The sequence below is a fragment of the Lolium rigidum genome, chromosome 1, assembly GCF_022539505.1.
Source record: "Lolium rigidum isolate FL_2022 chromosome 1, APGP_CSIRO_Lrig_0.1, whole genome shotgun sequence".
In the NCBI taxonomy this organism is placed as follows: Eukaryota; Viridiplantae; Streptophyta; class Magnoliopsida; order Poales; family Poaceae; genus Lolium; species Lolium rigidum.
This window is the reverse complement of record NC_061508.1, coordinates 349,829,217-349,845,178: the sequence shown is the minus strand read 5'-3', so window position 1 is coordinate 349,845,178 and position 15,962 is coordinate 349,829,217. Positions and strand designations below refer to the sequence as shown.

General features: G+C 50.6%; 1 protein-coding gene across 1 annotated transcript; it reads right to left on the bottom strand.

Moving 5' to 3' along the window:
- Positions 1 to 1,489: 1,489 nt before the first annotated feature.
- LOC124664920 (probable LRR receptor-like serine/threonine-protein kinase At4g37250) lies at positions 1,490 to 11,463 on the bottom strand. Its single transcript, XM_047202338.1, has 5 exons — positions 11,188 to 11,463; positions 8,119 to 8,273; positions 6,066 to 6,136; positions 3,360 to 5,180; positions 1,490 to 2,334 (listed from the first exon to the last, which is right to left on the bottom strand). The coding sequence occupies exons 1-5, from the start codon at positions 11,461 to 11,463 to the stop codon at positions 1,625 to 1,627; spliced, it is 3,033 nt and encodes a 1,010-aa protein (XP_047058294.1). The 3' UTR covers positions 1,490 to 1,624.
- Between the last annotated feature and the right edge of the window lie 4,499 nt (positions 11,464 to 15,962).

Sequence of the window (15,962 nt, the reverse complement as noted above, 5' to 3'; positions counted from 1 at the left end):
GATTGTCTGGCAGGGTCATGTCACGTTTGACCACCTGCTGGTCTAGCCTGAAGGAATTTATGTTCTCTCAACCCTTTGTAGCTGCCTGAACTTATCAGTTAGCTCATGACAACAGGCGGATGTTTTCCTGAGCTGTGGCAAGGGTATATGGCTTTGTGAACATCGTGATGACCCTACTCCTCGCACGATCGTGATTACGCTCAGCGGGATCTAAAATGGCCAAGGCTCTGCAAATTCAGCGTGGTGATTTTCATGCGCATATACTGAAATCGGAGCTTTTGCTTCAAGCTGTGATATGAACTTCCAGTGTGTAATTTTATCTGTAATCTTGTAGCCAGCAAAATAGAAGTACGTAATCTTGTATATGTAATTCTGTACATGTGGAATAAATTTATCCTTTTGTAGCTTCTTCTCACAGTTCAACAAGATCTAAAATGGCCAATGCTACGAGCTGCAAATGCAATGTGGTGATTTAGATGTGCGTTAAAATATCAAAACTCCGGCGTGCTTATGGATTCACAATCAGTTGTGTGTGTAGTCCTGTACAAGGGACAAGAGAAACAAAGTATCATTTGATATATCGTTTGTTCTCAAATTAGGTTTGTTTGGTTATCTCAGTCATTTTAGCCGTGGTGATTTGGTTCCTGGCGATTGTTTCAGCATCATTGTGCTTACGGAGGAAAATGCTATGTTGTTTTAATCCTTGGGATTGTCTGGCAGGGTCATGTCACGTTTGACCACCTGCTGGTCTAGCCTGAAGGAATTTATGTTCTCTCAACCCTTTGTAGCTGCCTGAACTTATCAGTTAGCTCATGACAACAGGCGGATGTTTTCCTGAGCTGTGGCAAGTATCTGCATCAAGTACGCATGTGAGTTTCCTCACTCTTGCAGCATAGCTTTACCTCTTTTAAAGGCATTTAATTTCTCCAGATTTCTTCACCTGGAGGGCCTAACTAAAACATCGTGTGAAGTGTTAAGCTGAAACAGAAACACTGCAACTGAAACATGGTTAACATTGATGGTATAGTCATATAGTAGATATTTGCAATCTGAAATACTAGCTTCGACAGAGAAGCCTGCCTGCATGTCCAGCTCCAGCTATCTTGATATGTTCAAGTTGCCCAGGCAGTGTTGGTCTTAGCTGTACACCTATAAGTAGAATTGTTCCCAGTACTCATCTTGCTCTAAGCCCCTCTTTGCCACTTGGGCTAATTAGGCTACTTAGCATCTGCATCGAGGTGAAATGCAGGAAAAAGAGCCTGCTACCCAGAAGACACGGCTACTTGTTTATCTTCTCCAGACACTGAACTCTGCATCACCCAACACAAAGTTTCTTCCATTTCAAACCCAAGAAAGCACAAAGTCTCTTTTGTTCCGCTTCTCTTTTACTGTGGTGCATCCAATAGCCATGCAAACATAGAAGTATAGAACACCTCTTGCAATGAACATGAGCAGAATGAAAGAGCATGTAGGAAAAAGCAAGGGGGTTAATCACAGCTGGATCATCAAAATTAGTGACAAAGATCATCTACAAACAGCTAACACAGTAAGCTCGCCATTAAAATTCAGTAAAAAAATTCTACTAGTATCCTAACATGGTTCCCTGTCAATTTATTGGCATCCATCAGTAGGGAGTCTCAATGGAGGAGGACAGGGGTGCGGCCTGTATCCTGTCGAGGAGCGCGGCGACGTCCCTCATGGACGGCCGCTTGCTGGGCGCCATGGCGCAGCAGGCGAAGGCGAGCCGGAAGCAGCCAAGCAGCGCGTCCTCGTTGTCGTCGCCGCGGAGCGTGGGGTCAGCCATCCGCAGCACGCGGCCCCGTTGGTCGAGATCAGACGTGCCGGCGACGGACCCGGCAGCGTGCCACTGGCAGAGCTCCACCTCGGAGTAGACCCGTCCGGAGAGCAGCTCCAGAAGCACCATGCCGAAGGAGTAGACGTCCCACTTGGCGCTCGGCCGCAGGCTCTTGAGGCACTCGGGCGCCTGGTACGGCGGGAGAGCTGTTGACGAGGTGGAGGCGCATGACGGGCTGGCACCACCGGGCATCTGGGACAGGTCCGGCAGGCTGCTTGTGGAGTGCATGGACCGCTTGCTCCCGAAGAGGCGCGCCGACGCTCCCGTGTTTCGGTGGAGGGCGGCGCCAGAGAGCAGCCGGTCCAGGCCTAGGTCGCCGACCAGTGGCTCCATGTCGGCGCCGAGAAGGATGTTGGATGGCTTCACATTGCCGTGCACACCCTTCTTCTCGTGGATGAATGCTAAACCCCGTGCAACGCCACGCGCGATCCGCAGCCGCGCCTCCAGGTTTAGGTGCATCGGCGAAGCGCCCATCCTCCCTGCAATTGATCGAACACAAGAACATCAACAACTGTTGTACTCTTTCTTTTACGGACAAACCAAGAACTGCTGCATATTTCCTTCAGTTTTTTTTGCTTCATTTGCAAGTGAACAATAGTGGTACCAAATCAAGTTTTCAAAAAGTTGTTGCAGATGTTTTTTGTCATTAGTGTCAAATTATGAGAAATTATGACCGGTTACCATAGCCAAATAACTTGTATTTATTTGCAGCAGATGAAACACCAAAAGTAGCAGTACTGATTTGTGCATTCAAGGTACTACGGGGAGTGCAGTACTACGAGTAGGGACTGACGCCGTTGCATCCTTAATTTTGTTAGCAAGTGGATCATGCTTGACGACGTAGTCAATCACTATTCACTAGTAGTACAAGCAATTGACCAAATTTATGAAAGGATAATGCAGCTAGACACTGTTAAATTTCATGCAAAATTGCAGTAAATTTCTGTCGGTTACTAGTACCAGCAAATTGTTTCTATGTCAATTTGCATCTTTTTGGTTCAGGAGAGAAACCAAGGGCTGTTACTAAAACCAAGTAGTGCATTTCCTTGAGGTGTTTTTGCTTCATTTGCAAGTGAAGAGTACTAGGAGTACCAAATCAAGTTTCAGAAAAGTTGCTGTAGTTGATGATTTTTTGTGTCACTAGTGCTAAATTATGAGGTACTATGACCAGCGCCAATTAACTTCTGTTTATTGGCAGCAGATGAAACACTAAAATTAGCAGTACAAGTTTGTGCATTCAAGGTACGGCACAGTACTAGGACTAAAGGTGACACCTTTGTCCAGGACGGACGCCGTTGCATCCTGGTTTTTTTTAGCAAATGGATCATGCTTGACGACTTAGTGATTAGTCAATCACTAGTACGTACTACAAGCAATTGACCGAAATTATAAATGGATAATGCAGCTAGACACGGTCAAATTTCATGCAAATTTGCAGCAATGGAGTTCCACCCACAAGAAGAAGGAGAACAAGCTTGTAGTAGCAATGGAGTTGAGGGCTTACTGGTGAATGCGATGTTGGCGAGGCTGCCATTGACGGCGTAGTCGTGGATGAGGAGCTTCTCGTCGGCGCCCCAGTAGAATCCCCGGAGGCGGAGGAGGTTGGGGTGCCGGAACCGGGCGACGGCGCGCACCTGCGCCTCGAAGTCCTTGAGCTTGTCGGCGCCGCCGCTCTCGCCGATGCGGCGGACGGCGAGCGCGGTGCCGTCGGCGAGCACGGCCTTGTACACGATGCTGGACCCCGTGGCGCCGAGGATGTAGGCCGACGCCTTGAGCAGCGTCTCCATCTCGAGCTCGCCGCCGCCGACGTCCACCGTGACGAGCGTCGCCGGCGCGGGCGGCTGCTCGTGCTTCTTGCTGTGGTGCTGCGGGGTGGTCCAGCCGATGAAGCTCCCGGGTCTCTTCTTCGGGTCCGAAGACGACAGACGCCCGTCGTCGGACGCGGCGTCCGAGGAGGAGGACGCCGAGCCGTCGGAGCTGTCCTCCGAGCCGTCGCTCCGGCCGCCGCCAATGCAGCACCCCGTGGACGCGGACGCGGACGGCTTGTCTTCTTTGGCGACGGCGGCTGCCGTCTTCTTCTGCTGCTGCTGCTGCGGCGCCGTCGGGTTCTCCTGCCGGCGCTTCTTGCGGGCGTGGTAGACGTAGAGGAAGAGCAAGAAGAGCAGCCCGACGCCAGCGATGTCACCGGCGACAATGGCGAGGATGGTGAGGGGGCGGAGCCTCCCCTGGCCGCCGCGCGGGGCCTGCGCCTCGGGGGAGCCCGGCGGGGCCCGGGCGGCGCTCTTGGGGATGGCCGCGAACGCCGGCGGCGAGTCGGTGGCGTTGGGCGGGTCGGAGAGCGAGGACGGGATGGAGCAGGCGCGCCTGACCGGCGCGCCGCACAGCCCCGGGTTCCCCTCGTACGCCGCCGCCGGCTGCGCCCCGAAGAGCCCGGCGGGCGGGACCGCGCCCGTGAAGTTGTTGCCGGAGAGGTCCACCGTGGCGTTGGGCGGCACGGCGTCGGACAGCTCGGCCGGGAGCGCGCCCGTGAGGCGGTTGGCGGACACGTTGAGGAGCCGCAGCCGCGCCCCGCCGAAGTCCGGCGGGAGCGCGCCGCGGAAGTAGTTGCTGCTGAGGTCCAGGAGCTGGAGGTTCGGGCCCAGCCCGCCGGCGGGGAGCTCGCCCGCGAGGTAGTTGTTGGCGAGGCCCAGCACGGCCAGCCCCGGCGCGGCGAGCAGGGGGCCCGGCAGCCACCCGGCCAGCGCGTTGTCCGAGAGGTTGAGCTCCTGCAGGCCGCGCGAGGGGGGGCCGTCCGGGAGGGAGCCGGTGAGGTCGTTGCCGGCGAGCGAGAGGACCCGGAGCTCGGTGGCGTTGTGGAGCAGGGCAGGTGGGAGGGTGCTCGTGATGTTGTTGCCCGAGAGGTCGAGGTGGCGCAGGTGCTGCAGGCGGGATAGGTCGGCGGGGAGCGTGCCCGAGAGCTGCGCGTTCGGCAGGACAAGCCCGATGACGCGCGACACCGTCGCCGCGGCGGACGCGGTGGTGCCGTTGATGGTGCCGTTCGTGCCGGTGGTGGTGAGCGTGGTGGTGGAGTTGGAGCTGGCGGCGCCGTCGGTGGTGGAGGTGAGGTTGGCCGTGGAGGTGGTTTGGGTGGTGGGCGGGAAGCCGTTGCAGATGACGCCGTTCCAGGCGCAGGCGGAGGCGTCGGAGACGGACCAGCCGGCGAGCGGGTCGGCGGTGACCGCGTGCTTGAAGAGCATGAGCAGCTCCCCGTCGTCGTCCAATTCCGAGCAGCAGCAGCAACACGGACACAAACCCCACGACCCCAGCAGCCACTGCGCCTCGTCCGCTGCCCGTGGGACCGGGCTCGCGCGCACGTGGAACTAGCTGCGGTGCACCATATATGCGGGGCGCACGCGCACGCAAGCAGATAAAGCGGCGACTCGTTCCTCATCGCATCCGCGGGCGGCACATGCACACCCGATTCTTTCCGTTTTTCCGCTAACCAAATTAAATAGCGAGTCAAGCAAAGCAAATTAAGCAACGCTGTGAAAATAGTACAGTAGTACTAGTCACGAGTGCGTGCCAGGCTGGCTCCAGCAATCCAAACTGCTCCCTCCTACTGTATCGCAAAATTTTACCACCGTCAATTTAGCTTCCCCCGCGAAAAAAACAAACAAACAAACATCGCTTCATCACCAATACAATAAGCGGCCTCATGCATGCTTTTTTCTTCCCTCGGCACGCAAGACCAAATAGCTAATACGTAGTACACACAGCCACTAGCCTCATTATTCATCTATATACTCACTTTCGATTGACATAGAACAAAATAGCAAACTCGGTGTTGGAACGAAAACTAGCACGTGACCCCTTGCTAAAACTGGTTGCGTTTTGTGTTGCTCAACGGTAGAGGGGACTCTCGATCCTAGTGCGGGGCCGTCAGTACGTAGGACCGGCGGCCCAGACGACCTCATAAGGCGAGGCGAACCCCGGTCCCAGAGATGAGGTGGATCAACTCCCTAATAAGGGCACCTTGCTTCAGAGTTTTCTGTTTGTTCTTTCAAACATGTTGGACATCGTAAGCTGATTGGCGCCGTGCATATTTTATCTCGTACTAGTGAGCTGTTTAAGTGTAATCTTTCTTTTGATGTTATTCCGAATTGCATCCGTTTCCGACGTTGGTTAATCAATAAAGCGCCATATTTCTCTTAAAAAAAATTTAAGGACGCACTTGCAGAGGAGCTACCAGAGCTCTTGGTGCGGGCCAACCGCCTGTCCTGTGGCGGTAAAGCAAGCACCGCTCTGAAAGAATAAAATGACGCTAGTACTAATCCAACTACGCGTATGCATGCCCTTATGACTTATCCATCGGTATTAGTTTTCGGTCTCGCAGAAACACATCGGCGGATTTAGCTGATGGTTAGATTTCGTTTCGTACGCACGCGAAACGCGAGCTGGAGCAGCCGAAATCGTACATGTTGACCGCCCCAGCACGGTTGACCGCTTCCAATTGGAACCATAAACAAAGCATGCAGGGCCAACCGTCAACTAGTTTGTTTGCTTCGTCTCACAAGCCAGCAAACCAAACCCATCGAATCGATCGAGAGTGTAGCATGCATCGCACTCCTGCCGTGAAAACCATGCAACACGTAACACTCATCAATTACTTTGTATCTCTTGTTCAAAAAAATAAATACTTTGTATCTCCTGAATCGGTGCATGTGCCGATGAGCAAAGCAACGCATAGGACGCATAGGAGGCATGAGAGACAAGAAAAGGATCGATCGATCGGGATTTTAGTTCCAGCTGGTAAGGCTAGCTTTTGCTACTCTAAAAAGAAAGATCCACTGATTTGAGTTTTAGCTAGATTGGAGTACTCTTCGTCTATTTCAAAGACTAAATTACATCTTAATATATGTAAATCTAGATAAGTATGTGTCAATTAATTTGGAATAGTCAGAGATTATTAATCCATCGTCCCTGTGCATGCGCATCTGTATGTGACACTGTTCAAACGTGCTAGCTCGTGCATGCAAACCGATTGATCGATCATTTAATTTACCTAGCTCATGTGCCAAACTAGATTAGCTAGATCCATTCACGTGCTCAGCTCATGCCGCATCGATTTGTAAAAAAAGTATTTATACAATAGAATTACCTCCAGAATTGTCTTTAAACTAGAAATGTACGTATTAGTTAAGCTAATTAAACCAACCTCGAAATTGGTGGATCGACTATCTAAATTGACGCACACGGAGCTTGTCACCCACTATCTAGACACAACCAACCTCGAGCAGCTGCATACCCAGACTCGATCAGCCTCAACACGTAGCAATTTTTCACAAAGCCCCAACACGTAGCTATACGTCACGACTGATCCAAACGCTTCCTACCCATGTGCATGATCGATTCACGTGCTCAGCTCATGGTGAATCAACTTTTAAGAAAAAATGTGTTAATATAATAGGAAAACCTCCAGAATTTTCTTTAAGAAAGAAAAGTATTGATTAAGCTAATCAAACCTGCAATGATTAATAAGCTTAACTAGTAGTACTCTTTGTTTTTTTAGAAAGAAAATTCAGAAATGGACCTTTTTTTTGACACTCCGTTACTTGCTTCAGGATTTATTTCGTATTTGTTTCAAATACCAGTTTCAAAGAAAAGCCACATGCATAATCAGGCATGCTAGTTTCAAATACAGTACATCTCATTTGGCTTTTCCCGCCCCTCCGCCTACGAGCTAGCTCGCACATCATGTAGGAAGGATATAGTACGTATCAAGTATGCATTGCCAATCAAGCTACTCCTCCACGTGAATGTGTATCGATCGACTTCTTCAATCTTTTTTCTTTTTGCACACAAAGAGGGGTTCGGAAGACCCCAGATAATTCCATTGAAGTGGCAGGATTACAAATTGCAGTAAGCCCCTTGCAAATACTCACTCTAAGAACCTAATATTTGAAGAAGTCGATGCAGCGTCCCAGCAACTTGCCTCTCTCTCTACTCTGCTGCAGGAAGTACACCTCAATGACGAACAGGACAAGAGAAAGATGCTAGATGGGTCGCCGTTCTCTGTCCAAGCAGCCTACATGCACATCCAAAGCCAGCTCCAAGACCCAGACGCCTCACACATTTGGAGCTCCAAGGTACCAAAGAAGATCAAAGTGTTTGGGTGGCTACTACACCGCGATAGGATCAACACAAGGGCGAACTTGATGCACAAGCACATCATCACATCGCAAGAATGCCCGCGTTGCCAAGCCCCGATGGAGGACCGCTCGCACCTCTTCTTCCACTGCCCCGCCTCGGCAGCAATATGGAACCGCATGGCGATTACACCAAACACTAGCTCCTTCTCAGACATATGGTCCTCGCCGCTACCTCCAAACCTCCCCTCATCAATATGGAACTCCGTCGCCCTCACCATTCTATGGAAGATCTGGGATGCCAGAAACGCCGAAGTCTTCAGAGCGATCGATCAATTGCCGGCGACGACACTTAGCAACATCATCGCCGACTTCACCCTATGGTCTCACCGCTTCAAAAAAGCATAAATGAGGGTACACGCCGACATGTGGCGTGATTACCTATCCCTATGTAACCAACAAAACAGTTCTTGATGCAATATATTCAGGTGGGGATCCTCTCCCCCCCGGTGAAAGCTTCAAAAAAAAATATTTGAAGAAAGGGACCTACACTTTACAAAAAACAACCTACAAGAAATGAGATCAAAGCAATCAACTACATCGGTGTCTTTGCCACACATCGTCGGCATCCTCCAGGCATCGCCGCCGAGGAACCAGAGCCAGCTGCTCAGGAGCCCTTTTCCGACGAGAGCTCGCTGCCGCGGTCCATCACCTCTCCGCGGGGAACAAATCACTTCGCAGAGAGACGACTTAGAGCACCCGTGATAGAGATGATTCAGGGTCTCCACATCGGAGGTTGAAGAGGCGCCTCCCTTGCGGCCATGGATAGCAGCGACAAGATCGCCGGCTGCTTGTTGAAGCTCATCGACATAGCACCCCGCAGGCATCAGATAGCACCAACCCAGAGAGTTTTCAGCTTCTTCAACTTCCATCTCACCACCATGGTGAGGCAGAGAAGAGAGGAGAAGTAGAAATCCCCATCGGTTGAAGCCATCCACTGACCTGGATCTAGCTGCCGGCGCACAGAGAGATGCAGCTCCTCCAATCTCCCCCTCGCCACCTAGGCCGGCCAGGAAATAAAGAGGAAACATCGCCAAGGATCGTCCGCTCTTCTCCTCGCCGCCATGGCCGGCCAGAAGAGGTTGAAGAACTTGGATCTTGCACATGCCGGCTACCGAGATCCTCTGCCGCTACCTTATTGAAGAAGGTGGATCACCCTCCTCTCCTGGTCTCCTCCACCCAGAGGAGGCAGATCAGCAGCACGCCTAGGCCATGGATCCGGCGGAGATCCATGGCGTCACCTCCACTAGGGGGCATCAGCCCAAACACTGGTATATCGCCAAGAAAACAACACTAACCTACCCTAAACTACTCCGACGCCCTACCTAGACGCACTCCGGCCAACTAATCCGGCGGAGCGATCGTCGGCGGCCCGGTCTGCGGTGGACGACCCTCAAGGTTACTGTAGAGCCTTGAGAGAGAGGAAGGGGGGAATGTCCGACTCCCGACTTCTTCAATCTTATAGGCTACTACTAGGTGACTTAGGCATGCTATCGAAGTGCTAGCTTAGCGTTGCTAGTTTTTCCGACGTATTTTGCATCTTCCTACACACTATACATTTTCTAGAAATTTGCAACTATCTAGCGGGTGTGTCCTAAATAATCAAAAATGTGTTTATACACTGCTGAAGTATTGTTCAATACTATACTTTCGGTCTATCAACTTTATTTGGATCAAATAGAATAGACGATTTGGGAGCGTTGTGGCGGCACTACGATGGCCATCATGGCTCAACGCCTGAGGCGCTTCTCCAATGGACATGAGCTATGTAGTAAGATCGGAGAAGAGGACGGCCACGACCATCGTAATCTTAATTGGTACGCATGTGCCAAAATTTGGGCGGGGAAATCTCGAGATGGTTGCGACGACTGGTCGCATGTGCAAATTGGAGCTCGTACGCAATAAATATGGCTTCGCCAAATTGCTATCGGCACATGAAATCACGGTTCCAATAAGTAGGGCGGGAATACCCAATTAGTACGCATGTGCCAAAATTTGGGCGGGGAAATCTCCATGTGCGCAAACGTGGACGGGAGCTTGTTGGCACCGCCGTTCTCACCGATCCGCCGGATAGCAAGCACGGCCTCGAACACGTCTCCATCTCCAGCTCGCCGTCGCCGCCGTCCACCATCACCAGCAATTAGCAGCAGCAGCTTTTCCGCATTTTACTTTCACGACCATTACCATTGACACAAGAGCGCCTCTTGTCGTGGAAGGAAACAACGTACGGTAGCGCAAAACTCTCTGAAAATACTCGTACTCAGCGTGCGTGCCAGGCTGGCTCCAGCAAACCAAAACCATCCAATCCTCGAATGTAGCATGCCACTGTGCCGCCCGTGAAATCCATGCAAACAAAACCAACCTCGATCATGCTACGTCATGACTGATCCAAACGCGCCCTATCCATGTGCATGATCGATTCACGTGCTAGTTTCAAATCCACCAGCATGATCAAGCATGCTAGTTTCAAATAAACACTTTTTTTGTTTGTTTTTCCAGCCTTCTAGTACCTAGTTTCCCGCCCATGCGCACAGCTAGAAGCATAAAAAGTACACTTTTCCACTACTTTTCCGACGTATTTACATAATCTAGCAGGTGTGCACTAAATAATCAAAATTGTTTTTATACATTGCTGAAATATTGTTCAATAATACTATACTTTTGGTCTAACCACTTTATTTGGACCAAGTAGAATACACGATTTAGGAACCGTCATGGGGGCACTACGATGGCCCTCAAGGCTCGACACCCGAGGCGCTTCGCCGATGAACATGAGCTACATAGTGAGTTCGGAGAAGAGGACGTCCAAAGCCACCGGCGTCTCCTAAGAGCATCTCCACCGGCGCGCCCCAAATAGTATGGGGGGGGCACAACATCCTCCATTTGGGGGAGCTGATCCCACACCGCCCCCCCCCCCCCCTTACGACAGCCCCGATAGATAATTTGAATTAAAAACTCAAACAAAAGCATAGAAATTCGATGATGTTCTAATGGTGGGAGAGGGCGCCCTCGTTCGGATCATGTTGATGGTGGCGTACTCACCATAGTTCTTCTTCTCGTTGAATCAATTAAGGATGCGCTTGTAGTACTTTGAGTCGCCGGCGGTGTCTACGATGCACATAACACATAAAAAGAAAGGAAACTCACCTCATCATCGCCCATGGACACGCCAGACGCGCTATCGAACACCTGGTGGCCGCTCCTGCTCTCGTCAGTAAAGAGGTGGTGGGGGAGGCTGGTGCCGTATGTCATGTGATCGTTGGTGCTTCCTGGGCGGCGCAGGTCAGGAGACGAGTTCAGGTCCACGCCCAAGAAAAATGCGCCGCTGCCCCTCGGCGCCGAATCCGGCGAGAACAACGCGTTGGTGTCGAAGGTCATGTCGTTGTCGGCGCACTCGGGGGAGTAGCGGACGCAGCCGTCCATCTGCGATAGGCGCATCTACGAGAGCGACGACCCCTCCGCGTAGTTCCCCGCGTAGTACCCTTGCGACGAGGGTGAGCTCGAGAACCCGTCGGCAAGTTGCGGCCGGTGGCCTACCAGCTCCCTTCGGGCTGGCCGCTGCCCAAGCTGGGGCACACTTCGGCAGCAGCCGCCGCTTTCGTGGCTTCGAGAGCGGCGAGGCGACGCCTGCTGCGTTTGGACATCACCATGGAGCAGTGGAGTTTCTCCTCCTCCCACGTCTCCTGCGACATGTTCGCCAGCTTCTCCTTCGTCGCCACGGTGCGGGGCTTCGGCGGCGCCTTCGTCGCTGCCTTCGCCGGAGCCTTTCTCTTCGGCGGCATGGCAGCGGCGTGGGTTTTTTGGGTTGGAGCCCGGATGGGAGATGGAGTGGCGGGCGGGAGAAATGAGCGGCGGAGGGGAAGGAGTTTTGGTTGAAACGATGTATATTTTTGGGATGTGTGGCTGACAGGCGGCTGCCACGCCCAAAAATCTTCGTGCCGCGAGGCGTCGGCGCACCCGATTCACGCCCTTCGCCAAGGGGCCAGCATGGGGTTGCCGGCTCTTCTATTGGGCTCGAAAAAGCGCTGACGCTTTTTAGGACGCGCCGGTGTGAACCCATTTTCGATGTCGGCCCCCAAAATGCTATCGGGGGCGCCGGTGGAGATGCTCTAACTGGTTTGATCCAACGAGAATAGAACGGTGATCCGTGGTTAGGACAGTAATGGGTCAAACACAATGGGAAGATGCTTGTCCGCCGGCGGGTGCCAGCAGGCTGCACATGGAGACCAACGCGGCATCTTCAACGGGAGTCGTATCGTTCATAATGCATGTACCTTGCACTGTTGCACATTTTGCATTCATTCTAGCTACGTGCCTGGCTCAAGGCACTGAACTTGCATCTTTACACAATAATCGAGGTACATAACCTCACCACCGTTCTCCAAGTAGCCTCACTCTCCATTCTTGATGCAAGATTCTTACCATTGGAGAAGATCTTACCCATGGCATTGCTGATTCTCACAGCTAGCTCGCGGATGATCTCGGTTGCCGCCAGCGCCGGCTGCCAACAACCTGGCAGCGGGCGATAGTAACGGCTCATCACCAGTATCAACGCAGAGGAGTCGCCTTGAGCGCCTCACTGCAGCCATGATAGCGTTCAACGCTGCCGATCTTGGCACATCCTGCAGGCATGCCGGCCACCCGTCATACGGTCGGCGCGTGACTCGCTTGGGTGCGGCCGACCTCTCCACCTATATCCCCCCAGTGTTGGCTTGAGATTTTTTGCTTTGCAGGCGCAGAATTCAGGAGTCCAGTGCCACATGTGGAGCTCACTATTTTCGCGTTGGATTCTCTATTTGTTAAGATTGAACAAATGTGCTAGTTTCACGCCGCAGATCCTTGGGATCATTTATGATTAGGTTCATACATACTTATATACGCGTAGCTAGACTGCTGGAGTCCTAGACGCGCAGAACAAAGATGTGTTCTTGTTCTAACAATGGAGGTAGGAAGATCACTTTACACAAACGACGTTGATGACATCAACAATGTGCCATGTGCCTATGTGGGCATCCAAGGAAACCTACAAGATGTGTTCTGGTTCTAACAATGAAGGTAGGAAGATCACTTCAATTAAACGACGTTGATGACATCACGAACATGCCATGTGACTATGTGGGTTCCCCGAAAATCGCAAGTCCAATGATTCCAGGAAAAGCTAACTTCTCAATACGGTACCAACACGGTACAAACGGCTGGTAACACGCCAAAATCGGAGCTCGTATGCAATAAATATGGCCTCACCAAAACGCTACCGACACTTGAAATCACGGTACCAACAAGTAGGGCATGAAGACCCAAAGCGTACACTGGTGCCAAACTTTGGCAGGAAAAGCTTCTGGTGCGCTACCGTTGGCACGCTAAGTCTTAAAACATACACCACGCTTCGTAGCCTCCAACAATTGGGGGTTGGAAAGATGGTTAATCTTCAAAAAACCAAAAACCATAGGCGGCATTGAGATAACGTGTGGAACTCCATACGCGAGGTAGTAGAGCTTTGGCGACCTAGGAAAAAGGTGCACAAGAACACAATGAGTATCCACCTTCGCGCATTGGGCAAAGACGCCCGTTCCGAGGTTCACGCATATAATGATAGCTACTCGCCTATCCTGTGCGATGAATAGGGTCTCTGAGGAAACCCCGCGGCGAGAAGATGCGAGGAACAACGGGTGTCATGCTGCCATCTCATGCACATGATAACGTCGCCCGTAACATCAAAGGCACATGGAATGAAGGGTATTGCGTGAAACACAAGACCAGAGAGCGCGTGGAGCGACGTGTTGCAGCGTCCTTGTTAGGACCTAAATAGGCTCGAAATACCGAGAGAAAATCCGGGACGCTTTTTCGGTCTGTCCAAACTTGTGGGTCCGTTTAGGAGGCCTAGAAGGCGCCTTTTGGTCCCACGAAGTTTTCCGGTCGAGTTGGGGGTCTGAATTCAGTCTAGTTTTAAATAAAATCTCTTACCATGTTAATTCCTAAAAATCTCAAGTCCGGTGATCCCGGTAAGATCTAACTTCTCTAGAAGGTTTGAACGGTTGGTCACACACAAATCAGAGCTCGTATGCAATATGTAAGGACTCCCCGAAGTGTTGCTGACACATGTAATCACGGTACCAAAAAGCAGTGAGGGAAGACCCAGCCACTAGGCATGTGCTAAAATTTGGGCGGGAAAATCTTCTGGTGCGCTAACATGGGCCGGAAAGTCCAAAAACTTACGCCGCACTTCGTAACCTCCCATGATTGGGAGTGGGAAAGAGCGTGGTTATTCTTCGGACAACCAGAAATCGGAGGCGGGGCCGAGATGATGTGTGGAACTCCATGAATGAGGTAGTAGCGCTCCAGTGAACCAAAGGCGCGCAGGAACGTGACTAGTAGCCACCTATGCGCATCGGCTAAGGGGGCACACGGGCGATGTTTGCACATAAAATGGTAGGTACTCACCTTCCCTCTCCAATGAATAGGATCTTTGAGTAAACGTTGTGGCGAGGAGACGCGTGGAACGACATTTGTCATGCCGCCAACTCATGCAGATGATAATGTCGCGCCTAACATAAAGGGCACCATAACAACACCTTCGGCACCATAACCAAGCTGCAAGCTCACCTCATCGTAGATCTAGCTTTACGTTTGTATGACGAGGCTATATGTGTATGCGGATCACCGAGCTGCTCCAAAACATGAATATGCGTGCATGCTCTAGCACGGATAAACTGGTTTTGTTCTGGATCTACTCATATCTTCAAATGTTACTGGTATAAATCATTATCTCCGAGAATAAGAATAGATAATATAAGAAAAAGCACATGAAAAAAACCCATGGAAAATATGTATGTCATCATCGATGCAAATTACTTAACCATATTCCTGCCAGGTTGTTGCTTTGGTTCTAACCAGTATGAATCTTGTCCTCCTATTACTCGTGCAACTCTTTTTTTGTGTGAGAAACATGCGAAAAATAAAATTTAGGCGGGAAAGTTGCTCAAACTAGATTTTGGGCGAGGAAACTGCCAGAATGGAAGAGGTGCCCCATAAATTGGGCGGGAAACAACCATGATACCAATTCGAAAGCTTCATGGTAAGAAAATAGATAATACTTATTTTGGTGCATGTTCTCTCGATTGGGTCGACGGCACCAATTATTTCTGGTGATCTTTGTACCGCTTTAGATATATTTCTTACACAAAATTAACTTTACAAAATTTCTAAAACCGAAAAAAAAATCTCGACGGGAAAACTTTGGGGGGCTGAAGAAACGGAAAAGGTGTCTCCAAAATCGTGAGGGGACAATTACATCATGAGAAGAAGAGTGGATTTTGTACGCATGCACATGAGTGTGGGTCTGTTCTAGACAGGGCCGAGCCGGCTTAATCTGGGGCCTTGTGCGGAATTTAAAATGGGCCCTATAGCATAAGAATTTTTTGACTATTCAACATATTATAATGTATATATCAGAGTATCTCACATAGAAATTGGAAACATTAAGAAGCATACCTATTAAACTTCCGGTAGCATAATATATTTTGAACAACTTCATTTTTTTTAGGGTTCTTCGAATTTTTTTCAATAATATCCTGATAATAAATCTTTTCCAACACTTCACTCTCAAGTGCAATGGCCGAAGCGAACTTCAACTAACTGATTATCGGAGGATGCTTTTGGTTTCTTTTTAACAAACTTATCAATTGCCTCTCATTGAGATTGAATCAATTTTTCTCCCTTTTATTTTTTTATTTTTTCTTACGCATCTGAAAATCGGATTCAGTCTTTTCCATGTTGACTCCTACAAAAGAGATGAGCAAAAATACATCATAATTAAACGAATTTGGGAATTAGGAGAAAAACACGTAGGCCAGTACGGACGGCATCTAGTAGAGTACTAGTCTACTAAGGCTTACGGAAAAAGCAGACATGAAAAAAGAAAT

Bases quoted from the DNA above. Each gene is read 5' to 3' on its own strand.
- LOC124664920 (XM_047202338.1), bottom strand. From the start codon at position 11,463: ATGGACGGCTGCGTCCGCTACTCCCCCGAGTGCGCCGACAACGACATG. The intron at 6,137-8,118 runs GTGCGAGCGGTC...TTATTCTTTCAG, and splicing joins GCGGGGCAGTGGAAGAAGAG to AGCGGTGCTTGCTTTACCGC. The intron at 2,335-3,359 runs GTAAGCCCTCAA...GATCAATTGCAG, and splicing joins CGCCAACATCGCATTCACCA to GGAGGATGGGCGCTTCGCCG.